Source organism: Pseudorca crassidens, chromosome 3 (genome assembly GCF_039906515.1).
Source record: "Pseudorca crassidens isolate mPseCra1 chromosome 3, mPseCra1.hap1, whole genome shotgun sequence".
Lineage (NCBI taxonomy): Eukaryota > Metazoa > Chordata > Mammalia > Artiodactyla > Delphinidae > Pseudorca > Pseudorca crassidens.
In genome coordinates, this window is record NC_090298.1 from 132,413,435 (window position 1) to 132,439,739 (window position 26,305).

Here is a 26,305-nt window from a genome sequence, read left to right on the forward strand (position 1 = left end):
AAATCTTTTGCATCAATTCCAAAAATGTAATGATTTGGAATAAAATGTTTTTTCATCAGAAGCCCTGGCAGTAATCGGCCAGGTTAGAATCGCAGCTACCTCCTGTCCAGAGCATCTCCATCACTTGCCATATATGACTGTGCAGAGCCTCGTTTTCCTTATAGCTTTCTTATGGGTCACTCACTGACATCACCTTTCCAGTCTTTGTGGGCATCTGATATGACGACGTTGTTTTAGAGCAGTGGTTCTCAAAGTGTGGTCCCCAAACTAGCAGCTTCAGCATCACCTGTGACTTGTCACAAGTGCAGGCATTCAGGCAACACCCTTAACCTACTGTATCAAACTCAGGGGTGGAGCCCGGCAACCTAAGTTTTAACAAGCCCTCCAGGGGATTCTGCTGCTCCTGTTTGAGAACCCCTGTTCTGGAGGGCATGGCCCAGCCTTGGACCTCCTTTCCTAGACTTTCTTCCATTCTCAGATCCTTCAGTCCTCCCAGACTGGAGTCGCGTGTGCTCCTAACTGGAGCAGTATTCATTTCCAAGAGCCAGCAGGACCCTCCATTGTCACCAGCGCCCCCCAAATCAGGAGGAAGCCTCCCTCCATGTTCCTTGCTCAACACTATCTAAGCGGTGGTGTTTTGGTTGTTCATCTATGGTCAGAAATTGACTGGCATCACTGCAAGAGTGCTTTGTCTGCTCTTTGCAGGCCCCACAGGGCTCTTGTAGGAGCTTTTTTTTTTTTTTTTTTTTTTTTTACAGTGGAAAGATTTAGCATGTGAACAAACTATTAAGTCTGCCTGAAGGACAAAGGGCGTTAAGATGAGGTATGAAACACAAAGCCAGTTACCGTTTTGTCCCTGCTGCCAGGAAATTCTCATTTCTACCTTATCTTAGCCTCTCACACTGGGAGACAGTTTCAGAGTAGCCCCCTTCCTTGTCATCCTGGTACTTCCAAGGCTGTGAGAGGGGAAAAGGCAGCAGTCATTTCTGAGTCCACTTCTCTGGCCTGGGAGCCCTCCTGCTGATTTCAAAGCCCATGGGAGGCGGCAAGGATAGAGTGAATTCATATGACTGAAATGCCAACACTCTATCTGATAAAGTTCTCCCAGCTCCAAACTTTTTTTTTCTATTTTGAGTTTTTCCCTCTCAACTATCTTTTTGTATGAATCATCCACTTTGAAGGCTACATACCAAGTATGAACACATTCACCATATCCTGAATTTGATGTCACTGATGTCAACCTTTTCAGTAAGTTATGAGGACTGTTGTAGGGAAGGAAGTATGTCTCACGGAGCCATATGTAGTACTTACCCTTATTTATGGAGGCTAGTTTTGGAAATACAAGTGCATATTCCATGAAGATAGATTTGACATTTAATTACGAAGAATGGCGTGAAGATATGAGAGACAGGAAAGGCGGCCAGTTTTTCTGGAAGTGATACGGAATACTGGACCACATGCTTGGGTTTGAATCTTAGTTTTGCCCTTTTACTAGGCGTGCAACCCTGAGCAAGTCATTTACCTTAGCGTCCTTGCTTGTACAATCAGGACTGAAGGAGTGCCAAAGGCATAGGATTTTTGTGGGGATTAAATGAGAGAACACATATAAGGCACGTTCCACAGTGTCCATCACCTCGTGAGTATTCAGTAAAGCATAGCTGATGTTTATGGAAAGAAATAAGACTAACAAAATAGGTCAGATCAAGCTCTAAATGGGCAAATAAGTCCAAGAGTTCCTATCTTTTCTTAGAAATGTGTGAAGGTTTTGATAAGAGAAGTGACATGTTCAAAACTGACTTCAGGTGTGTGTGAAGTACACACACCTGACTTCACTTTGTGTCAAGTACACTAGGGAAAAAAAAGGAAGAATTAGAGACAAAACTTGGGAGGTTTCAACAGTCCAGGTTAGAGATGAACTAATGTATTAAGTAGGGAGAAGTCGTGAGTTAAAAACTGCGTTAACTGATGCAGTGAGGGAGGGAGAGAGGGAGGGAAGAAGGGGAACAGAGAAGATGGCGTGAGGGCTCTCCCCTGGGGAAGGTGGAGGATGGCAGTGCCCTGGAGAAGAGGGTGAACAAATGTGGAAGAGAGCTGGCAGTACTGTCAGAAGGGAAGCTTATGCCATGAGGGGAAAGGTCTCAATAGCAGTGAAAACAGAAGGTGTTAAACAACACTAGGATAAGGGGTGTGAGTCAGCCAGACCTTATAGGAGAGAAGCAAAGAAAATGGCGGAAAACCATCTTCAGATTTTAGACGTGAGCTATAGGAAGAGCTTGATGCGTTGGATTAAGGTCCTAGACAAGGCTGTGCTGCACAGACATCATTCCCTGCCACTCTAGCAACAAGACCCCCTTCCTCGAGCTGACGTTATAGTGAGAAAAACCACAGGCAAAGGAAGTCAACCACAGTTCGAGGTAGAACCACACCCGGCTCAGCACCCGCTTGGTGAAGGTCTTGTGAGGATGAGATGGTAGGATAGGGGATTTTTGCCACACACAAAGGGGTGAGGTCCGAATGGAAAGAAGGAGTGAAAGAGAAGCTCAAGCCAATCCTTTGCTTAGGACTAGACACCTGTTGTTTCTCTTTTAGACTCTGGATGAGCCACGGCAGGGGGAGCACAAAAATCAGTGGAGAAGCCTGCTCTCTGAAGCACACCTCAGGGACCCAGACCTGGGAAGTGGGGAAGAGCCCTGCCTTGGCACCTGTGGAATGTAGCTTGGGATGGCTCAGGGTGGCGCCCCACAGATCGCCTTGCTCTGCCCGCCACTTACTGATGCCCGTGAGGGTGTGTCCTACCCGTGGGGGCTGGTAGAAGCAGAACATGGAGTCAGCAGTTGGCAGAGAAGATGATGTTCCTTTTAAACACGTTCAAAGTGTCTGAAAGTTAGGAGTGGAGAAATAAAATGCAGAAAATCGGTCTGATTTAGAGTGGCTTGGTGGCCACTCCTGAGGTCCATGCTTCCTAAGTTGGGATACTTTCTTTATAACAGAGAAGGGGATCTTCATTCAGTTCAATTTGGTGATAGTATTAAAATCTGGACTATTTAGAGGATGGTTGGGTTTTAGTTCATATTTTTTGCATAAAACGAGTTAGGCAAAAATCTTTCTGTGAAGCATTATCCTCTTTTGCCCTAATAATTAGCATAGAATGTGGCTGATTCTCCTTCTCTCAACTTACTTAATTTACATACAATAAAATTCACTCTTGGGAGGTATAATTATGTAAGTTTGCATAAACACACGGAGGCACCTAACCACCACTGCAGTCAAGATACAGAACAGTTCTATCACCAGAAAACATCTGTTCTTCATGCTGTCCCTCTGTAGTCAAATCACTCCCCTCTAACTTACCTGTTCTGAGTTTTCTTTTGACAATTGCCTATCTGAGTAAGGCCTGAGATTTCTTTACGATTTCTTTACGATAACGACAGTAACAGCAGTAATAGTAATATTTAACACATACTAATTATACATTTCCAATGTGCCAGGCACCATTTGAAGCACTTTAGAGATGAAGAAACTGAGGCTTTGAGAAATTTTGGAAAAGAGAGGAGGGAAGAAGGACTTGCCCAAGGTCATACAGTGGCAGCCCCATGGTTTGAGTTAGCCATGTCCAACTCCTAGGTCTATTTTCTTTTTTTTTTTTTTTTTTCTGCTGTACGTGGGCTTCTCACCATTGTGGTCTCTCCCGTTGCGGAGCACAGGCTCCAGACACGCAGGCTCAGCGGCCCTGGCTCACAGGCCTAGCCGCTCCGCAGCATGTGGGATCTTCCCGGACCGGGGCACGAACCCGCGTCCCCTGCATCGGCAGGCGGACTCTCAACCACTGCGCCACCAGGGAAGCCCCCTAGGTCTATTTTCTTAACCTCTATCCAGTTCTGCTTCCAGGAAGACAAAGAAAGTAGGGCGACATGGAAAGAATATCTGCTAATTTCAGGAAGCTCAGTTTAGACCTGAGATTGCCTTACTCTAGAAATAAACAGAACTTATGTAAGAATTTGGTTAATCATGCTAATGAAGCAATAATTGACTGGGTGCAAGATAGAATGAAGCCAGGATCCTAGAACACCTTCCGTACAATCTTTGTGATATGCAGTGAAGATAAAGCCCAGATACGTTATGTCCACCCTCATAAAGTTGATCAGGCATGCAAAGCTAGAATTCCTTGATCAGATGCTGAAATGTTGTCTCCATGCTCAGAGCACCAACTTCCTCCTAACTTTACTAAAACAGTGAAATGGGATCTTTGATCTTAGTCTTGTGCATATTTCAGGTTGGAGTCCCCCACCCGGTCTCTGGTGATGGAGGCCCCAAAAGGAGTAGAAATAAATGCAGAAGCTGGCAACATGGAAGCCACCTGCAGAACAGAGCTGAGACTGGAGTCCAAAGATGGAGAGGTAAGCATGAGAGGAACAGAAGCCCAGAGAGACACAGCTCCAACGACCCAATGTTTCCTAAGACGCATCACTCCCTTTGCCTCTGAAGTTTATCCTACAGTGTAATGATCCTACAGTGTGACAGCAGAAAGTGCCAATCGGAAGGTTTTATTTCTGGAACAAATATGTTGAACGGCACGATTAGAAGCCAAACCCACAACACATAAAAGTTATAATTCATTATCCGTAAAAGTGCTGAGGTAATAGTATGTATCGCAAGAACAGAATTATAAGGACATCTGTAAAAATGAATGCTATTTCCAAACTCTCTCATCACCTTAAAGTAAGATTTAGTTGGCTGGTATAATTAAACTGCATATCACACACATCTATTTAAAGAGGAACTTAGTTACTGGTAGACATTTTTTTTTTTTTTTGCGGTGTGCAGGCCTCTCACTGTTGTGGCCTCTCCTGCTGCGGAGCACAGGCTCCGGACACGCAGGCTCAGCGGCCATGGCTCACGGGCCCAGCCGCTCCGCGGCATGTGGGATCTTCCCGGACTGGGGCACGAACCTGCGTCCCCTGCATCAGCAGGTGGACTCTCAACCACTGCGCCACCAGGGAAGCCCTGGTAGACATTTTTAAGTGTACATTGTATGTTTCTACTTTCACTGAAAATGGAAAAGTCAGATCCAACAGCTATCCCAAATAAGAACAAGCCAAACTTAACTAGGCAGCAAGAGGCTAAGAGGTGAGAGACTGCACACACTCATTCTCTTAGCCCAACACAGTCCCGCCTTGGTGAACAGAATAGCTGTTTGTGCTTTTGCAAGCAAGGTAAGCCAAACCCCCAAAGAAAATATGATTCGAATGCAAACTTTTGAAAGTGGCTTTATCGTGTTCATAAGTGATTTTTTCTACTTAAGATTTTATTTAAAAGAGAAAAAATGTGTTTTTAAAGCAAAACTCTATTCCACCTTCCATATCTACTTACAGGTTATCAGTCTCCACCTGCCTCTGTATACCAAGCCTGCCTTTTGATTGGTTTGGCATGTGCTATATTTGTTTTAAAAGAGCTAGTCAGATAGAGCTTTCAGTTATCGAAAGTGTCTCTGTAGACAGCTGCAGACTCCAAACCACATACATTTAGAAGTAGCGACTACATCACAGATACAGTTGAACAGCTATCAGAATGTGGACCCTGGAGGAATCAGTTATAATCTTGACCATCATTTAAGACTGGAAGTACTGCATATTCTTGAAGGCCCACCGTGCACATAGATGTATTTAGGGTCTGAGAAGTCCCATACTAAAGAAAATTGTTACCCCGTCATTTCCAAGTTTACTTCACTCTAGGAATCCCTTCACGTTCTACATGATACACTTTTACGAAATGCTAATATATACATGACGTTGCCAGTGCAACGCTGTCTGGCTAGAATACAAGCTTCTGGGAGGGTAGAGATTTTATCTGTCTTGTTCATCCCTGAATTCCCAGTGCCAACAATTCTAAACACATAGTAGGTGCTCGTTTGATTTCAACTGAACATTCATCCCCTGTTTCGGAATGTCAAGAGGATAAATGACAGGCTCTAACTCTTCCTTCCTGTCTCTTCTCTTTAGATTAAGTTAGATGCTGCGAAAATCAAACTACCTAGACTGCCTCATGGATCCTACACGCCCACAGGAACAAGGCAGAAGGTCTTCGAGATCTGCGTCTGCGCCAATGGGAGATTATTCCTGTCCCAGGCAGGAACCGGTTCCACTTGTCAGATAAACACGAGTGTCTGCCTGTGAGAGACGATGCATAGTGGACATTGTTGGCAGCATCCAGGCCTTTTTCGGCTTTAGACCCTGGCTGCCAGCTATTTTTACTAGAACACAGAAAGCCTATCAAAGACCTTTTGTGTGTGTGTGTGTGTGTGTGTGTGTGTGTGTGAGTTTGCGTGTGTGGGTGATATAAATATATATAAATATATATAAATAAATATATATATCCTCTGTATAAAATGAGGTTTCAGTACAAAAGGAACCATGGGTGACCCTGTGATATCCACTGTCATTGCCATCCCAACCCCACCACATACATGATAAAATCAAAACACTAATTCGGGCCCCATATTCCCCAGACCCTGCAGAATCACACAGTGTATCGACACTTAGTGAATATTCGCCTACACGTGTGAGTAACAGCCTGTCTTTTCCTCTAGTGTCATTACAAGGCAGTGATGGCGGGAATTTGCAAGTCACACCCAAGGGCTGAGACCCTTGTAGTAAAAGCAGACACTTTATTAGCTTTTGTGCAGCTGGCCAACTTCCCCCCCTTCAAGTCAGGGGTGGGGCAGTGCCGTAGAAGTCAGATAGAGGAACTCAACATGGCTGTGCTACTTTTGCATCCAAATGTATTGGGCTCTTGTGGTTGGATGAACTAGGAGGATGGATTTTAGCAAAGTTTGAAAGGCTCACCCAACTCCTGCGAGCTTATGACTTCCTTCAAACTCACGTATTATCCCACAGTCAAAACAGGAGCTGTGAGTCAGCACAAAATAGGAAAACAGTTGCTCCTCAGTCGGCTAGAAGCTCCTCGATGGCCTGACAGACTAAGAATAAATGGGCAATAGGTCTCTGTTTGAAGTGAAAAAATGGCTCAAAATCTGTTACATCCTCACTCCTGTTGACTTTATCCAACAGACTGCTACCCAAAATGATCACGTCAATCCAGATCTTTAAGAGTGGAACCCCTACCCCCAAGAGAAGCTATTGGGAGACGGAAATCAAAGAGTGGCGAAGGAAACCAAATTATTTTAAAATATGTTTCTGGGGACTGGTAGGTAATTTAGAGGCATGCGTTTCATTTCTAAAAGTATGCACAAACTCTCTGCCTTCAATCTTCTTATATATTTGTTCAGTATTGGGATATTCATTTTCCTAAGTTGACCATTGTCTTCTCTAAGAACAGTGACCCAAGAATCACAGATCTAAAGTACCACATGCCCCCAGAAATGCTCGCTGAAAATTAATATAGACTGAGTCAAGTGTCTTTATTAGAATCACTGTGTCGCCGGGGGGCCCAACGGTACCCACTGCCCCGTATGCGGAAGCAGCTCCCTAATTCCCGCCATCAGCTACCTCCCATCACCCCACTTTCATCATCGTGCTCCAGGGTCACCCTGGCCAGCTCTTGTGCTGGGACAGGGGATTACACTATCTCTGTTCAAAGAGGGGGATACGTGCCTATGCCTTACGACAATGCACTCAGCAAGGAGAAGCACATCCAATATTTATCTTGTGTTACCTGTAGTTTATTTTGAGTGATTGGAGGGGAAGGGTTTCACAATGACTGGGCATCTCAACAGCTAGTAGGCAAACCAAGTGGCTGACAGATGTGGACGCCCAGGGGCCTGGAAGGGAGACGTAACTGCTTTCGACCATCCTGGATGCCACTTGGCAAGCAGTAGCCCCACAGTCCTAAACGAAGTCATATTTGTAGGCCTGAATGGCATCTGTTTGTTGTTGTTTTTTTTTCCTCAACAGGGTTCTGCTTTTTCTTACTTCACAAGCAGTGGGGAGATGTGCTATAGGAAATGAATAAGAGGTTTGGTATTTTTGAGATGACACTCAAGCATCGGGCTGAGTTTTGCACGTGTGGAAGGTAAAAGCAAGCTGTGTGTTCCTTAGTCACTTAGAAGTGGGGGGAGGAGGGATGGTTCCAGCCTGACCAGTGGCCCTGCTGGCTCCCGGACCCCAGGGTCCCTCCAGTCACTCCTGCCTAATATCCGTACAGAAGAATTGGGTTGCTCGAGGGTGAGACCGTAAGATTGCTTAGTGTGCAGCACTAGGGTCTAAAAAGGAAAACCATAAAGAGATATGCAATTGCTCTGGCTCAGTAGTATTTATATCCTGTAGGATCACACCGCCAGAATCTGCATGTACCACACCCAGAGTTTTTCCAAGCCAGGAAAGGCCCTCCTTGGCGTCTGGGAGCATCTACCCCATATCTTTCAGATCAACAGTAGTACCTATAAGGTCCTTTGTGGCCAAGTACCTGAAGACAGAGGTTTTTGTTTGTTTGTTTTTTAAGCAGACAGACCGTCTTTGCATTTTGTCATCTCAAGTACATATTCTAAGGATGACAAAGAAACGGAAGGTTCCCTGAACCGCTTTCATCTAATTTTGTTCTAATCGTTAAATGAAAGTCTGAGATCAGCACCTTGGAAATTTTATGCCAATAAAAAAGACTGGTGTGATGCCACTTGCAAAAATTAATCCTAAATATACTCAGATCACAAATAGAATAGAATCAATAGCAACCACGAATAGAAATCAAGCACCTCTGGGGACAGACATGATAGAAAATTCTGATTTTCATTTGTGCTAAGTGACTACGGTATATCAGGTAATGAGCAGGCAGTTTGGCGTGGATTAAATTATGTATTTCAGTTCAGACTTTAGAATTCAGTAATTGCATATTAAGTCCTTCAATGTACATTTTTTTTCTCCCAACTTCCTCCAACTAGAATACCTGTCCATGGTCATGAGAAAAAGTTTTACCTGAATTCTGGAAAAAAAAATCTCTTTTACATTAAAGTCTGATACCTTTAATTTATAAAACTGAGATCCTTTCTAATCTTATATACAATATCTTCTAGAAAATCACATCTCTCAGTATATTAAGCAGTGCGTGGCATAACAAAGAGTTTACATGAATTTTCAATATTCTAGAAGTTCCAGTACGTTAATATTCTTCAGAAAAGTTTTATAAGTTAAAAGTTGATCTCCAAATATGTTTAGCACCTACTTCTACTGGATATCTGCTCAATAAGTTGTTAAAGTTTAGTCTTAACAGATTTTCAAAAGCCCTTTTGGTGACATCAGTCCAGGTGGAAACTTGATACAAAGCTGTATCTTTCTGTTACCCAAGAGACAGAGCCTATAAACTTGAATTGGCTTTTAACTTGCTTTAGGTCGGTTTTCCCTTGGATCATTTCCATTGTATATCCAGCACCATAGACCAAAGATTGCTTGAGGCTTGACTCTAGCACAGGGGTCAACAAACTCCGGTCCCGAAACCACATGGGACTCATCACCTGATTTTGTGAATAAAGTTTGATTATAACACAGCCACATCCGTCCACTCACTTGTTATGTATGGCTGATTGCATACTGGACCAGCAGGGTTGAATATCTGTGCCAGAGACCTCTTGGCCCACAAAACATAAAATGGTTACTAATTGGTTCTTTAGTAAAAGTTTGCTGACTCCTGACACAGAGGTCATTTGTAGCCTCATTTGTGTTGGACACAGCAGGAGAGAAAGCAGCACTACATTTCCATGCACGCTTGGGAATATAAATATGTGTTTATAGAAAAGATGGTCCGCCTTACACTGCATGTAAAAGAGATCCACTTGTCTGAGAAACACAGGCTCACAGGATTCTTGCAAACAGGGAAGACGGAATTAGGGAAGGGTTTAGTGGAAGAGGAAAGCTGTGATCCTCCAAAAGGTTCTTCCTAGAACCCTTCATATATAAATATAAGGGGTTCCTTCAGTCAGCATCACTGTGTGACAAGAAGTGAAGCAGGGGTCCTTTGATTTAGATTCTCTTTCCTGAAGAGACTATTTCTGCAATCTCCGCCTAGAGGTTTTCATCTCACCTTCCCATATTCCAGAAAGATGCCCAATCCATGGTCCCCTGAAGAATATTTTTGACTTAACCTATCTTTTTGGCATCCATCACCTCGGTTATTCACACCCACAGAGGACTCGCTTTCCTACAACCACATCAGGCCTGAAGGGCTGGTGGGACCAACAAATAATTAGAAATATTCAAAGGAACATCTGAAAATATGTAGGACAGAGAAATGTAGAATTATTTCATGAATCTGTTGCTGGGATTTGTGGAGGGCGGGGACCAGATTAATGCCAGTTTGATGTTGTTTCCAAGGATCTGGGTCTTTGTTCTTTGGCGTAGGAGATTTACAAAAAAAAAAAAAAAAAAAAAAAGATCTATGTTGAATTCCAGCATCACTGCCTCTGTGCGGTAAGGCAGGTTCCTACCTGAGATTTGTCCCTTCACTCAGCATCCCTATTGCTAATCCAAAGCGTTATACTCATATTTAATATTGTTAAAATAGCATCAGTTATGAATGATTCTTTGTAAGTATGAGTATTCCTGTTAGGGAGGAAAGGTGTTTTTTTTTTTTTTTTTTTTTAAATAAAAATACCATTTACCAGACCCTAATCAGCATTAGTTAAAGGAGTCCTTCAGCATTTTATCTGTATTCAACTAAAAGAGGATCAAATTGGCCTTTCACAGGAACAGCTACATGACAGTGTCTTGCATTTGTTTATTTTAGGCAAAAGGTAGCCTGATGTTTAGACCAAGGAGGTAAATACCCATCTAAGCACTTGATCCTTATTTTTTAAGGCTCTCTGAAAGGTGAGAATCTAAGTTGAGTTGTAAACAAAACCCCTTTCCTCTCTTTCCTCTGCTCCAGGAAATCTTAGGCACAAAAAGGATAACACAGCAGTTCCTGGAATGATACATTTGCATGATGCCCCAGTAGCAGGGGCGGAAAAGTCATAATAAAAGAAACAACCATAGGAAACAGGCCTTTTATCTCAAAGATAAAATGTCTTTCTTTTGGTCTTTCATCACTTTCTCCTCCTTGGAAGGCTCCCCTAGTCCCAACGTATTTCCATTAAAGTAGTCAAAGCTGGGGCTTCCCTGGTGGCGCAGTGGTTGAGAATCTGCCTGCTAATGCAGGGGACACGGGTTCGAGCCCTGGTCTGGAGGGTCCCACATGCCGTGGAGCAACTGGGCCTGTGAGCCACCACTACTGAGCCTGAGCGTCTGGAGCCTGTGCTCCGCAACAAGAGAGGCCGCGATAGTGAGAGGCCCGCGCACCGCCGTGAAGAGTGGCCCCCACTTGCCACAACTAGAGAAAGCCCTCACACAGAAACGAAGACCCAACACAGCCAAAAGTAAATAAATAAATAATTTAATTTAAAAAAAAAAAAGTCAAAGCTACTGCACTGGGATGTCAGATGCATCTCTTTCTTTGTGGTAATCAGAATTTAACATTACACAGTTGCCTCTGAATTTCTCATTCACAAAGCCAGACCACTGATAAGAGATAAAGCACTCTGAAGCCGCTGCTTCAGCGGGCAAGGCACACCGCATGCATTAGCACTTTCAAAAGCAATGTGATTTCTGTGGTTCTTAAAAGCTTTCTTCATAATAGAGTCCTTGAAATTTCTCAAGACAGGTCTGAATGGCAAAGGGAAAAGAATTAGTTGTGGGAGGTCCTCCTTTGAGCATTGTTAGAGCACAAGGATAAAAGAAAACATCCCATGTGGGGTGACCCATGCTCCATGGGCTAGTTTCTTTGGTTTTATCCCCCCCCCTTTCTTTTATAGATACTAACAGAGTAGGAAGTTAGCATCTTCCCTTGAAAAAACAAGAGCTGACAGGAGGTGTGATGTCGGAACAGCATTAACGATGTTATTAAACCCATCAGTAAACAGTCTCAAACACACCGACAGCAATGCTGTCTCCTTAACTTCTGCCCAACAAGTAGTGATATCAGTTCCACTTCCGTGAGGTTTGCAACCGAACAGAGGAATAGTTGCTATAGGCAAGACGTATTTTTAGAGTCCAAATCCAGCTGTCGCAATGGGAAACGAGAATAGTGTTCCAAAATGCCTCATGAGGCGTTTGGACACCCTCACTAGGGACTGAAGGGATTTGCTTCATCGCTGAGCATCAGCTAAGGTCAGATAAATAAAACGAGCATGAGGCTGCCCTCTTTGGGAGAAGAGAGAAGGAAACATCTGTCTTACATAAAATCTACTCTGCACTCCTAGACTCGCCTAGTAGTCCCACTTCTTCCACTGTCTTTGCAGCCTACTTCTACATTTGGGTTATTTTGGTGAAATCAGAGAGAGCTCCGATTTTCTAAATCCCAAGCAGATCCGTGAGGTTACACAGCAGCAGTAGAGCAGAGGACTGTCTGAGGGCAGGAAGGTGATATTCGTTGACAAAGAAGACATGGGTGCTTCTTTAGTCCCCATAGTCATATAATTCGTGAGGTCCTAACATTTTGGGGGTCATAGGTTCTTTTGAGAATCTGAGCAAAGTTCTGAAACTTCTCCTCAAAAAGAATCACACCCATGAATTTTGCATAAGGTCGAAGAGGTCTCCTTGGACGCAAAGCCTCCACGAAGACATGGCAAGAGTTGGATTCTATTTCTCCAATTATAATATTTTATTCACTAATATTCATTGAGCACTTACTGTGTACTAGCCACTGTGCTAAGTGTTTTATACACAGTCACTTATTTCATCCTCAAAACAATCCTTTGAGTTAGATTCCATGATGGTTCCAATCTACAGATGTGGAAACTGAGGCTTTGAAAGGCTGCGAAACTTACTCAAAGCCACTAGCTAGAAAAAGGCAGAGCTGGAATGCAGGTCTAACTCCAGGCCACTGTGCTGTGAAGTCACCAACGTGTCAAACTATTTTTCGAGCTGTTAAGAAGTGTCTCCTACCAGTTTTTAGAAGAGTCCTTCTTGGGTGGATCAGGCTATAAAACTTTGATCTCCCTTCTTTCTATCGTTTCTCATCCGTGACAGCATATAGTACTGAAAGAGAGATACCTACGGTGAAAATATAGAAGATCTGCCTGAGTAATAGAATCTGGAACCAAAAAAAAAAAAAAAAGTTTGGTCTATGATTCTTGTTAAGTAAATCAGGCTTCTTGTCCTTACAAATTTGAAGATGCCTGGGCTGTCAGCCTTACATTTAAGAGAAAACTTTAATACTCAGTGATCTATAGTTGCGGCTAAACAAATCAGCATTTCTGCTCACATACCTCTCCTTCCACTATACCTCACTTCGAGAGACAAATGTCTTATTTTAAGTGAGGTCTTTGATACCATTTGGTTATTATTCTTCCCTACTTTTAGTTGTGGCAAGACTCCAGGAAAGAATCAAATAAATAGAAAGGAACTCGATCATCCCTATTTCCCTACAAGAAAATAAGACTAGAAAGAATTCAATTAGCATTAGGCATTCGGGACCCAAGCTGGCCACTGTGGGATAATCATTTGAATCCCATACCGCATACCTTGTCAGTCATCATGAATGGCCTATCACCCTCCCTGTGTGCAGAATTTTTCTCACCAAAGCACTCAGGCCAACACTATCAATTGATCTGAGTTGGAAATGGGACCCACCTGCCAATTCTTGTTGCAACAGTGGCGCCCTTTAACCTTGAACCTGTACATTTGACACTTGGTGTCCTAGTTTCAGAAAAGAGGTTTGTGGCATTCCAACGACTGAGGGAGAAGATGAGTGCATCTGAAGTTCCTTACAACTTGGTGGCTTTAGGGCACTTTCATCTTCTAAGCCAAGGGATCAGGGTTTGATGTCTAAGAGTTAAAAGAGAAGATCGTTTTGAAGAATTAACTCAGCCAAGGACCATCCAAACAGGTTAAACCAGAATGCCCTCCTACAGGTCCTGCTGTCAACCTGCCCCCATCCAGAGCCGAGTGACCACAGCAGCAGAGGGTGGGGTCCAACCTGGCTTTTCTGTGCTTTCTCAACAGCACATGTCTGATCCCCTAGAGGGCTGTGGACACAGCCCCTCACTGCTCCTAACACAGTCAACCCCAGTGCCAACCAGGGTCCTGTCATGCTCCTGTGGCTCAGCCACCCCTTAAACCTTAGTAATGGCACGAGCTAAAAAATGTCACATCTCCTGCTTCAGGGGAAGTCTTTCGGGGATTTTCTTTTACTGGTCTATGTGTCCAGATGGCAAATCAGGAAGGGGTACCTTTAAAGGGTCTCATGGAACTAACATCACCAGAGTCAGCAATCAGGTTCCCTAGTAGAGAGGAGAGATCCTGGCAAAGTTGAAGGAAGAGTCGGCAAACCTGAATTTGGGGTGGACACAAAACTAACCTAATTTATATCCAGTGTTTGGTGATGGGGGGAACAGAGTTTTCCATCTGTTAATCACCTCCCCAATCAAGTTCCTCTCTTTTTTGAGGCCACGAAGAAGCAGAGACACATTTCTTAAAGAGGTCGTGTTTGAGAAGGGAAAGGTAGGGGACCGTCCATCATTGCACTGGCTAAATGCACTCCTGGAGAAGCCAGGTTCTGGTGCTTTACCCAGTAAAAATAAGGTCATACAAGTCCCATTTGCTCGGAGCTTTTGAAAAAGGAACCCCATTCCCATAAAGCACTTGAGTTCAGCCTTTGGATTATTTTTTTATTTGATTTGGTTGTTTTTCTCTGGGTTTGGGTGTGATGTAAGAAGAGCTTTTTAGTTTTGTTCTGAATAACATCAATCCTTGCACACTCTATGCAAAAATTTTGTAAGCATTGCAATAATGCTATGAATTACAAGGAACTATTTTAACTTTATTACACTTTCTGTATAAAAAAATTTGTATTTAATATTATTTCAACTGCAGTCTTGTAAAATATATTAATAAAAATAATGATTGGTAAGAAGGAAAACACCCTTGTCCACTTCTTTAGGGAATTCCACTTTCACAGTTGATAAATCAGTTACTCCCATTGACTCTGCCGCAGAAATAAATTTTCAGGTTAACTTCTCTTCTGCATCTCTTTGATCAGTGGCCTAACATGTTAGTTAAGCCACTGTGGTTCTTAGGAAGAGAGTCACACAGGCTGCTTTATAAAAGAGAGCTTATTATAAGGTAATACATGGCCTGGAATTGGGGAGTCCCCAGCACTTGGTGAAGGTAAGGGAACAGCCATCCTCTACTGCTTTCCTAAAGACCTGGACAGGCTCCTTTTGCTATAGTTTACCACTCCCGTCTAAATCAGTGAAGAAGCCAATTTGCTTGCTCTTATCAGGTAAAATATTTTTAATCAGGCTACCTTAGCATTCCTGGTCAGCCTATGGATGAGACACCTTTTAAGCCCGTTGCCCATCCCTGGTCCAGTTTTCATCCTCTTCCACACAATACCCTAACCCTAATCCCCCCAACCCTAATCACAATACCCTAACCCTATCATGGCAGAATACACCACACTCAATCCTCCATTTCAGCCTCTCACCTCTCCTGGCCTTCCGGAGTGTCATGTTTTTGCACATACTATTCCGTCCACCTAGAATGCCCTTCCACGTAGCACCACCCTATCACAGGATATCATCCTTCAAGATCCCATTCTCATATCATCACCCTTATCATTCTTCCTTGAACCCTCCATTAATTTGTTCTAATTTCTTATATAATCCTACATTGTATTGATACTATGATTTACCTACTTACGTATCAGCCTGGGACTCCAGAATGCTGTTATCCATTTTTGAAGTTTATAAAGGAGTAATGACATACCTCAATAGATTCTCATAATTACATGATAAGGTAGAGAGATCATTTCCTCACCTAGGAAATCGAAGACTAATTTTACATCTCCAGTACACGACACAACCTGTGTGCCTTCTCAATTGTATTTTCACCGTAGGCTACATCCTGTCAAATTTAACTCCTGACTACAAATGATGCTGAAGCAGCATTACAGAATCCTCAAAGGTAAAAGGCTATGACAAAAATTTCATTCACAGGCAGGGTGCAATTTATCTCCAAAGATGCCATAATTTTATTACATGGTTTCATTTGGGGGGAAAACTTACCAAAAAAAATGTAAATCAAAGAGAATGAAATCAGAGAAATCACCTTTCAAGATGCATTGGTGAAAAACATGTGGAAGCAGAGCTAAAATGATAAACACTAATGAGAGGGAAAGCCTGTTACTGATGAGTCAAACTAATTGACATAATTGTTACTACAAAATTAGAAAACAGATGAAATACCAGGCAACTAAAAAAGAGCTGTATTCATTTTCCTCCATGGAAGGAAATTTTTTTAACAGGCAAGTAGGTATAAATCAGCAACTTTTACATTTCCTCCAACTTGACTCCTTTGAAAAAGACGTAAAAACTCTGTAGTTCGATTAGCAACCAAGCCCCACTTTATCCAAGGAAAAGAGCCCAGGATACAGAGCTGGGGAACGGAGATCAGAGTGCAGAGAAATAGACACATTTCAGAAAAAGCTTGTGAGTAGCATGTATGAATTAGCTTCTCCAATTAAGTCCAATGACAGGTTAATTTTAATCTGTGGATGCTGATTTTAATTATCCTCAATAACACTAAACGTTTGTGGTTCAGGATCAATGTACAGCCCCCACTGAAGACCCTCCTAACCCATCAATGGAGAAACAGCAGATCAGCCTTCGAGACTCCCTGGCACAATTAATTAAACATAATGATAGAATCCTTGTGAGATATTTCAAGGAACCTGTTAGAATGTAAAATGCATATATAAAATGTGAGAATAGGATCTTCCAAATTATGGTATATTTTAATTGGAAGTAAGATTTTGGAATGGCAATGTCTAGAATAATAGATACTAAATCAAGGTAGAAACTATAACATTAAACCATCTGTTTTAATCTATTAAAAGACCAAGTCAAGAATTGCATTGAAAAACTTGGTGGGCAAAAATTAACCTATAAAGCTTGAATAAAAAGAAAATCAATATTTTAAAATAGACTTCATGGTAAAAAGTATTAGGGGAGATTACGATTAATAATATATAATGATGAAGTTCCTGTCTTGCTGATTATACATAATTAAACCATTATACTGAACAGGAGAGTAACAAAAGGCAAAAATCCACAACTTTGAAGAATAAGGAAAAAATTGACAAACGTAATTGCTCTTTATCTTATAACTTACAAGTTGGAAAAGCATTAAAAATAATCACACACACACCCCTACACATGGCATCAAAGAAACTTCTCTTTGTCCCATGATCATATAAAAGAAAGAAATATAATCTCAAAATGAAAACATTAAAGAAAACTTTTCCGACTATATTCTCTGAAAGCAGAAATGGATGGTATGTTTTATATTAACATAAAAGCCCAGGAATTTCAGATTGAAAAACACTCCCCTAAGTAATTAGTGATTTGAGAAAGGAACCCAGCCTATTTAAAGAATTAAAAACACTACAAATTATGCAATTTGGCCAAAGCAGTCTTCTGTCATGATAAAAGCATTTAAACTTACCATAGATAAATGAACAAAGCATTCAACTTAAGATTTCAGAATAATCAAAAGAGCAAATATCAGTAATAAAAGATAAATATCAGTAATAAAAGAGCAAATATCAGTAATAAATATAAATATAAATTATTTATTTATTATAAATTATTTATTTATAAATTATTTATTTATAAATTATTCATTTATAAGTATAAATAAAAGAGCAAATATCAGTAATAAATATAAGGTGGCCTAAATAATTTTAATTTCTAAATTTTACATCTTAAAAAGTAGAAAGCAAAAATCTAAGACAAAACTGCTGATAAATATTGAAAAACATGAGAACAAAAGTTTGAGACACATATAAATTTTTAAATGTTATAGCAACATGTTATTTCCTTATAACAAAAATAGAAAACCCCAATCACGTACAATGTGAAATTAGCCCAAATTAACAAAGCAAACATCTGTGCTTGTTTCTTAAGTAAAAGTAAAATAATTTAGGAAATTCTATTCAAAACATACCTTTTATGACATTAACCCATATATTTTACATATAATGCACATGCATGCAGACATTCACAAATTTATGCATAAAGAAAAACTATCATGAGATCTGCTGTAACCTACGCTAAAAAATGTAAAATTTTGAGAGATAAATATAAAATGAAGAGACTAACTCTTAGCTGAACCGACTAAAATTGATTTTTATTCCCTTCAAGTTAATTTGCACATTTAACAAAATCCCAACAGAAATTTTCTAGGAAGTAAACAAAATAATTCTAAATTTTATTAGGCAAAATAATTGTTTTTAAAAAGGCAAGGAATATTCCATACAAAAAGCCACTAAAATGATAAAAACCTAACAGACTATTTAAAGGCACAACATAGCAATAACGAAGATAGTAATGGTTCAAAAACAAAAATACAGATCAATTGTACTTGGCATCATTTCCCTACCTAGAAAACACCCTCTCTTTTCTTTGACTGGCTTACCCCTTCTCACCCACTAAGATCTGGCTCAGACATCTTCCCTCCCGGAAGGTTTCTCTGACTTGCACTCTCGACAGAGCGAGCAGCCCTTTCTCTGTACTCTTAGGGAACCCTGGACATACATCTATCACAGCTTACATTGTACTGAAGCAACCTATCAATTCTTCTGCTCACGCCACTAGAATGAGGGCTCAAGAACAAAGGCACGGCTTCCTCATTATTTTATCACCTAAGCCTAGCCAAGTGCCAGGCACCTAAGTGGAAATGCTTGAACAGACCAGAAAACCCAGAAATAGACGCAAGTGCATTTACGAATTTGTTTTATATCAATGTATCACTTGAATCTACCATTTATTCTTAAGTACCTCAGAACAGAAAGCAAGAACAAGATGGTGATCTCTGCATTCATTCAGCTCACAAGTGGGCAAACGTGACAATGAAACAAATAGCTGCAGATATGAAAATAAACAATAACGAGCTGTACATGGTGCCAGGGAAGCAGGTAGGTGGAATGCCATTACAAACCAATAGAAAAAGTACTGATTATTTGATAGTTACTAGGAAGACTGATCGGCCGTTGTTTTGGTGAGAAGTTTCAGATTCCCACCTTAAAATACCTCCAGTGGATCAGAGTTAAATATTTTTGTTCATCTAGTGTCTACTGAATGTTTATTCTCTTCTAAATGAATAACACACACTCCTTGCCCGTGAATATCTCAAGAGTCTAGAGATGGACAGAAATGTAAAAAGGCCAATTACAACATAATATGGAAGAGCTGTGGAAAAGATTTTAAAAAAAAAAAAGGAAATTGACCAGCAACCTACCTATGATTTGAGGAAGAATGACAAAAGAAATTGCCAAGAAGAAAGACTAGCACATTCAAACAGGCAATTCTCTAAGTTCTTGCTTCTCTCACACCACGCCACACAGAGAACTCTTTTTAAAGTAGTAGCAGTAAATAAGAGAAACGGTTAAAAAGTATGCGCTCATAGGAACTCATGCAAATTAATAAGAAAACCATCAAGACATCACTAAATAAATGACCCAATAATAAGCATGTAATCCACACAAACAAAAATATACACTCTTTTTTCCATTCTAAGACACTGGAAGATGTAACACAGAATGAATAACTGCTTTTCAAGAAAAACAAAGGAACTTGCCTACCTTTTCTATCAAAAAGGAAAGGTGAGACAAATACACATCTCTGCATTGGTGCAGTGGAGTGGACACTGGTATATGTTTTCGGAAAGTAATTGGTCAGTTTTAAAGAGTCATAAAAATCTTCATACCCTTTGGCCCAGTAATCCCATCTTCAAAATTCATCCAAGCAACAATCTTTGAATAGGAAAAAGTTGTTAGCGACAGTGATAAACATTGCAACAGGATTTAAAGATGGGAAAAATTAGCAGCACTACCTAACCAGTTTAAAGGGAAGGCTACTTAGATCATGGTTAGTTCAACTTTATGGACTAGCGTGCTGTCTTTCAAAGGGTTGTGAGGATTTTACAGTAAAGCAAATTATAATGTTGAGTGTGTAAAATGATGTATACATCTGAATCAAGACTTCTAGGGAAACTGAAAATGACGCAAGCTGATTTATTTGGATGGTGATACTGTAGCTATAGTTTTCTTATTATCATTTTTGTGTTCATGTTTGTATAATAAACTTTTTCAAAAGAGACTAGTATCTGCTCTTTTTCTGTAAAACAGAATTAATAACACATACTTTGACCCCATAAATAATCGACAAGAAGGAAAACGTATAGACCCAAAATTGTTTACTGCAGTGTTATTTTTTTTTTTTAATTTGGAATTTGCCTTTTTCCCAACAGTAGGGCCAATAGGTAAATAAATCATGGCCCGTTCAATCAATGGAATATTGTAAACGTTAAAATAATTTTGGAAACCATAGGACAATATCACATTTAAAATAAGTCAAAAAGACCTATAATTACACGAACGCTAACTGCAGCTGTGAAAAGATATATATGTATTGTTAAGGATGAAAAGGAACCACTAATAATTTTAAGTTACACTGTTAAGGTGATATGAATATCGTTGCTTATTTCTGTTTTCCTAAACTTTAAGTATAGTGACTTTTTAATAGCTAATTTTGTAAAATGGACAAACAGAAATCAGTTTCAAGCTTAGCCAAAGAAGTTATTAATTTTCAATTTTCAGTCCATTTCTTCAAGTCTACCAACGGGTCAAATTTGAAAAAACCTCTGAACACAGAGAACCCTGGGGATTTAAGGTGGTCTCTCCTTCCATTTCACATATTCTCATTTTTTCATGAGATCTTTGAAAATGTTCTTCTGGGCCCTGTGATGGTTACAGAGCTCGACTATGGATTTGACATCAAAGAACAGACCACACATCTAAGACTTATTTGGGCACCAAGACTGTAGGAACTTGGCTCCCCTGCTGGACTTCAAGTAAGGACCAGGTGAGGAAGGGTCCAACCCTTCCCCCTTTTAAGAGATTTGAAGGGGGAACCCAGAGAAAACTTTTACCACAACTTGAAATTTATAGCTACCTTAAATTGTGAGGATAATAATGATACAGTCCAGTCCTGGAGGCTCTTTCTCATCACTGCTCTCTTCATTTACTCTCATCCCTCAAACTCCCCCAAATTCCTCCTGCCTCAACATTCTAGGTTTGTTTGTCAAGTTAGACCTTATATTCTCTGATTTCAAGTGGTTTCATACAGCCTTAATCCATCTTGAATCCATCCCTCCCATGATTTCTAGGCTTCATAACCCACCTTCCTTAGCTCCCATGATACGGCAATTCATGACTCCTCCTTCAACATCTGACTTCTCCTCTCTGAAATAGACTCCATCATAGATAACCGACCAAGGTGCTCAGAGCCCGATAATTAATCCCTTCCCCAGTACTACAGACAGTTACCACAGGGGTTCTTCTCTACTCTTTAAAAGTGAATTATCTCTCATACACTATAATCTGACCCAACTAGTTTATATTCCTTAATCTTTCCCTCTCTAGCCAAATAGGTATTCTCCAATTCCTATAGGTATTCTCCAATTCTCCAAATATAAGAAATTATATTTCTTAATAAGAAAAGAGATAAACTTAGAGTGATGGGTACAGATACAGAGGAAGGGCATTGGTTTGGCTGTCAACTAGACCTGTGTCTGAGCTAGACCGGTGTCGAAGACCAGGTTCCCTCATAAAGAATGCCAGTGAATTCTGATCTCAATCATCTTATCCATCCCCAGTCAGTTCTTTTCTTTAGATTTCCTTAATATTGTGTGTATAGTTTACTCTTTTCCTTGAAGGAAAAATATTCCTTCTCTTGAGCCTCTTCCTTTTTTTCCTAGACCTTGCTATATTTTGCCTGCCAACACAGTCAAATCTCTCCTGTGTCACGTACAGACCCAAATGTGTTCTCTCAACCCTGCCCACCTCAAGAAAATTCACCACCCAAATTCTTGAAAACAGTCTATATTCACTTCTTCAGTTTGCACACTTATAGTCTTCAATCTAATTTTATTCCCTAGGTCTAATATGATGTTGATCTCTAAAAAGGTCACCACTGACCTCCTAGTGGTCAAATCAGGTTTTCCAGTGGCTATTTCTCCATTTTGACCCCATCCAGTCCTGAGTCCACACTCTTAACACCATGATGATGACTACACAGCATCCACTTACCCGTCTTATTTCCTTCCAGAGCCCCATGTGGCTCAGGCACCCAGCCTGCCCCATGACATCCACATGACTCCAGGAAACAGGAACTGTTACCAATAAATAATGGATAAATTAAACCAAAGCACCTACAACTCCTTAGTCTTTGTTTTCCATTTTGATGATTTCACAGTATCCCAGACAGATCTCTGACATAAGTTTCAAAATTTGCACTACTGATTTCATTCTTCTGACAGCTCTGTCAAGATTCTGAGCTACAAAAACATTTCCACAGAGAAACAGAAAGGGGTCCATGCCCAAGTTCTTCACCACAATGTTAAGTTTATACCACCAGCCTCTCCTCATGCTTTCTCCTTGCCTTTGACTCTTTCTTTAGCTCTTGTTTCTCTTTGGACATCAATCTTTCTTTGTCTATACAATGAGTACAGTTGGCATAAAGGCAGTGACCTTTCTTTTAAGCTTGTTTTTTCCTGCCTCTGCCAAACATGGTCTTCACATGAATTGCCAAATAATTCTTTTAAATTATCCAACTTAACTGTCACAGTAACCTTATAAAATAAGCAGGACACATATTTCATCTTGCAAATGGGGAAACTGGGTCCCAGAAAGACTCAGTGACTATCCCAGTTTACATGCCCAGCAGAGGAAGATCTAGACTCTCTTCAGTGCATCTATATTTACTGAACACCAACCATGTGCAAGGGGTTCCAGGCCCAAGTACCACTGCTCCTTCACAACGTGGCACATCAACCTTGTTTCCTGTCTGGCCATTTGTTAGTTATGTGACTGTGACAAGCCTTGAGTCTTGCCTCCTTCCTCTGTAAAATGAAAGTGTCCATTGAATGATCTCCACTAGCCCTCCCGTCTAGTGATCTCACATAGTGCTCTGTATGCTATTTCTCATCAGAGTGGCCAGTTCTGAATGGGACAGGACTAGCCCATCCATTCACCGGCCAAGTAATTAATGAATATGTGCTAAGTGCTGGCCATGCTTCAAGGTGTTTGGGGATTATAATAAACAAGACAGGCATGGCCTCCACCATCATGGAGTTTATAATGTAGTAGGAAGGGGCAATGCCAAAATATGTAATACAGATAATTTCCAGACACTGGAAATAGTAACAGTAATAGTAGTAACAGAATTAAACTCCTCCCTGAGGAAGGTGATATCTGAGCTGAGATTTCATGAGAAATCAGGCACACAAAGAACTAGGAGAAGGGCACTCCAGCAGAGGAAACAAAGTTCTTAGAAAAGTGCAGCAGGTCATTAATTTCATTACTTAGAAAGACTGAACATTCAACTACTTTGCTCTTCTTCATTTTCTTCTGTGAATTAGACATACAGAATGTAATGACTGTCTTTTACTTGATGGAAGAGTATGAATATTATCTTTCCCTCCAGGACAGAACAATCTTTTTAGGTACTAAGGATGGCTTCTTTAATTGACCATCAAGGACTCTAATGAAAAAAAACAAAGGGTACAGGGAGTGCCTTTGAGGCCAACAAGAAGGGAGAGTACAGAGATTCTGTGAGGTTAATAAGAAGAGAACAGAAGTCAGAGATCACTTGTAGCAGACCCCTCACACTACACCATGCCAAGGAGAGGCCAAAATTTCCAAAAACACGTTACGCCATACCAGGGATTGGAGGCTGGACTCCAGGGACCAGAATCCCCCACTCCAGCCAAGATTCCTATGCTTCAACATCCAGTCAAGGTGATGTACTGAGCTTACATTTTAATGCCCACACTCTGATCGAAACACATTTCAAGTGAGATCTAAAACAAGATAAACATAGCGTAAAGCAGAAACTGATGGAAATTCAAAGCATGGGAGGCTAAAGCTTTGGAGTTGCTGATGCCCAGGACCAGAAGCAGACAGAGGCTGTCTGTGGGCAATATCCTCACTGCTTAAAACTAAGGAAGGAAGGATGAAAGAAGAGGGGGAAAGCTTGCAGCATAAGAGGCAATGAGAAGCTTCCTGACTACAGCATAAAGAGAATTAGATACAGCCTCATTACAAGCACCTGGAAGTATCAAAAATTTCCCTGATGTTGCTCTCGGGGAGAAGACTTAGCAAGTAATGGAAAACTTAGTTCTAGACTCAGGTCCTAGACAACTCAGATAAAAAAATCATTTCAGTCAAAGAAAACCACCAAAACAGAAATCTGAAGCTGAGGTGGGGGGCGGAGGGTGGGGAATCAAAACATACGAATGAAACTAAGAGTAAATAGGTAAGCAATAAGCCAACAACTTAAAATTTTCAATCTAGATGAATTAATATTATAGAATAGTCTGGAAAAGATTTTCATATAAGTAATTATCTTCAAAACAAAAACATCCTTAAAATGGAAAAACAGATATGAAGCTAAAATGAAAAGACTTCTATGAAAGTATCAGATAGAACTTTTGGAAATAAAAATTAGTCACCGACTGAAATAAAAAGTTAATGGAGAAGATAAACTCTGGAATGGACACAGTCAACAAGAGAGGCAGCAAATTGGATATTAAAGAATTCAGCTAGAGTGCAGCACGAAAAAGGAGTAATTCTTAAAGTATTAAGAGGGATGGAGATTAGATGCAGAAGTACAAATATACACTTAACTGGAGTGTCAGAAGAATAGAAGATTTGTTGGAGAAGGAATATTAAAGAAGATACACTAAGGATTTTCTAGAATAAAAGATAAACAAGAGTTATCAATTTTAACATACACTCAGAGTACTGAGAAAGATAAATAAAAATAAATTTATAGACATTTAAATAAAACTGCAGAAATTATGTATAAAGAGAAAATCTTAAAAGCTATCTGAGAAGGGAAAAAAGTGTTATAACCCACAAGGAGATAATACTAATATAAGCACAATCAGCCTGTATCATTTAAAGTGCTGGTGGAACATAATTATCAAGATAAAATGGTTTACACAGTTAAACTATCATTAGACATAGAGCAGGAAAAATGTACACACACACTATGTATGTGTATGTGTATGTATGTGTGTGTTTGTTTATATACATATAGGATGATGGGAAACCCTCTAGAATAGTGGTCTCCAACTTTTTTGGCATCAGGGACCAGTTTCATGGAAGACAATTTTCAGATGGACGGGGGCAGGGGGATGATTTCGGTGGTAATGCGAGCCATGGGGAGCGATGGGGAGCGATGGGGAGCGGCAGATGAAGCTTCGCTCCTTCGCCTGCCTCTCATCTCCTGCTGTGCGGCCCGGTTCCTAACAGGCCGTGGACCAGCACTGGTCCACGGGCTGGGGGTTGGGGACCCCTGCTCTAGAAGACTTTCTGGAAAAGCTACCAAATGGTGGACTCATAGAAGAATAAAAGTTATCATAGGAGGATAAAAAAAAAAGGCAAGAAAGTAGAAAAAAAAGGAGCAAAGAATAGATGATTCAATTACAAAATGGCTAAAGGATTCAAATAAACATCTCTCTGAACAAGATATAAAAATGAACAGTAAGCACTTGAAAATATGTTCAATATCATTAGTCATTAGAGAAATGTAAACCAAAACCCACAATGAGATACCATTTCACACCTAATAGAATGGCTATAACAGATAGACAATAGCAAGTACTGGTAATGATGTGGAGAAATTGGAACTCTCATATGTTGCTGGTGGGATGGCACCTTGGAAAACACTGTGGCAGTTTCTCAAAATATGTGATATATATTTGTACAAGGGAATATTATTTGGCAACAAAACAGAATGAATTACTGATACATACTACAACGTGGATGAATGATGATAACATTATGCTAACAGAAAGAAGCAAGACACAAAAAGCCAAATATCGTGATTCCATTTATATGAAAAGTCCCAAATAGGCAAATCTATAGAAACAGAAGTTAAGTTAGTCAGTGGTTGATAGGGGTTAGGGGAAAGAAGAAAGAAGAGAGACTGCTAATGTATATGGAGTTTCCTTTTGAGGTAATTAAAATATCCTGGAATTAGATGGTGGTGATTGTTGCACAACTGTGAATGTACTAAAAGCTACTAAACTGTACGCTTCAAAAGTGTGAATCTTGTGCTTTGTGATTTATCTCTCAATAAAATTATGATTTAAAAAGTTTGAGAGTGGTTGGCTATAGGTAAAATAGTATTTATACAGAAATGTATAATCTTAATGGTGTATAATAGAAAAGAAATCCAGAAATCTAAATATGTGAG

The 26,305-nt window shown here is 40.4% G+C and overlaps 1 protein-coding gene across 2 annotated transcripts in view; it reads left to right on the top strand.

Moving 5' to 3' along the window:
- The window catches only part of SGCD (sarcoglycan delta), a 414,044-nt gene extending 402,666 nt beyond the window's left edge, over positions 1-11,378 (top strand). For both annotated transcript variants that reach the window (XM_067732381.1, XM_067732382.1), the window contains exons 7-8: positions 4,274-4,397; positions 6,000-11,378. In XM_067732381.1, the coding sequence (XP_067588482.1) occupies positions 4,274-4,397; positions 6,000-6,173 (298 nt within the window). In that variant the 3' untranslated portion in view covers positions 6,174-11,378. The remainder of the gene's footprint in view (positions 1-4,273; positions 4,398-5,999) is intronic.
- The last annotated feature ends 14,927 nt before the right edge of the window (positions 11,379-26,305 follow it).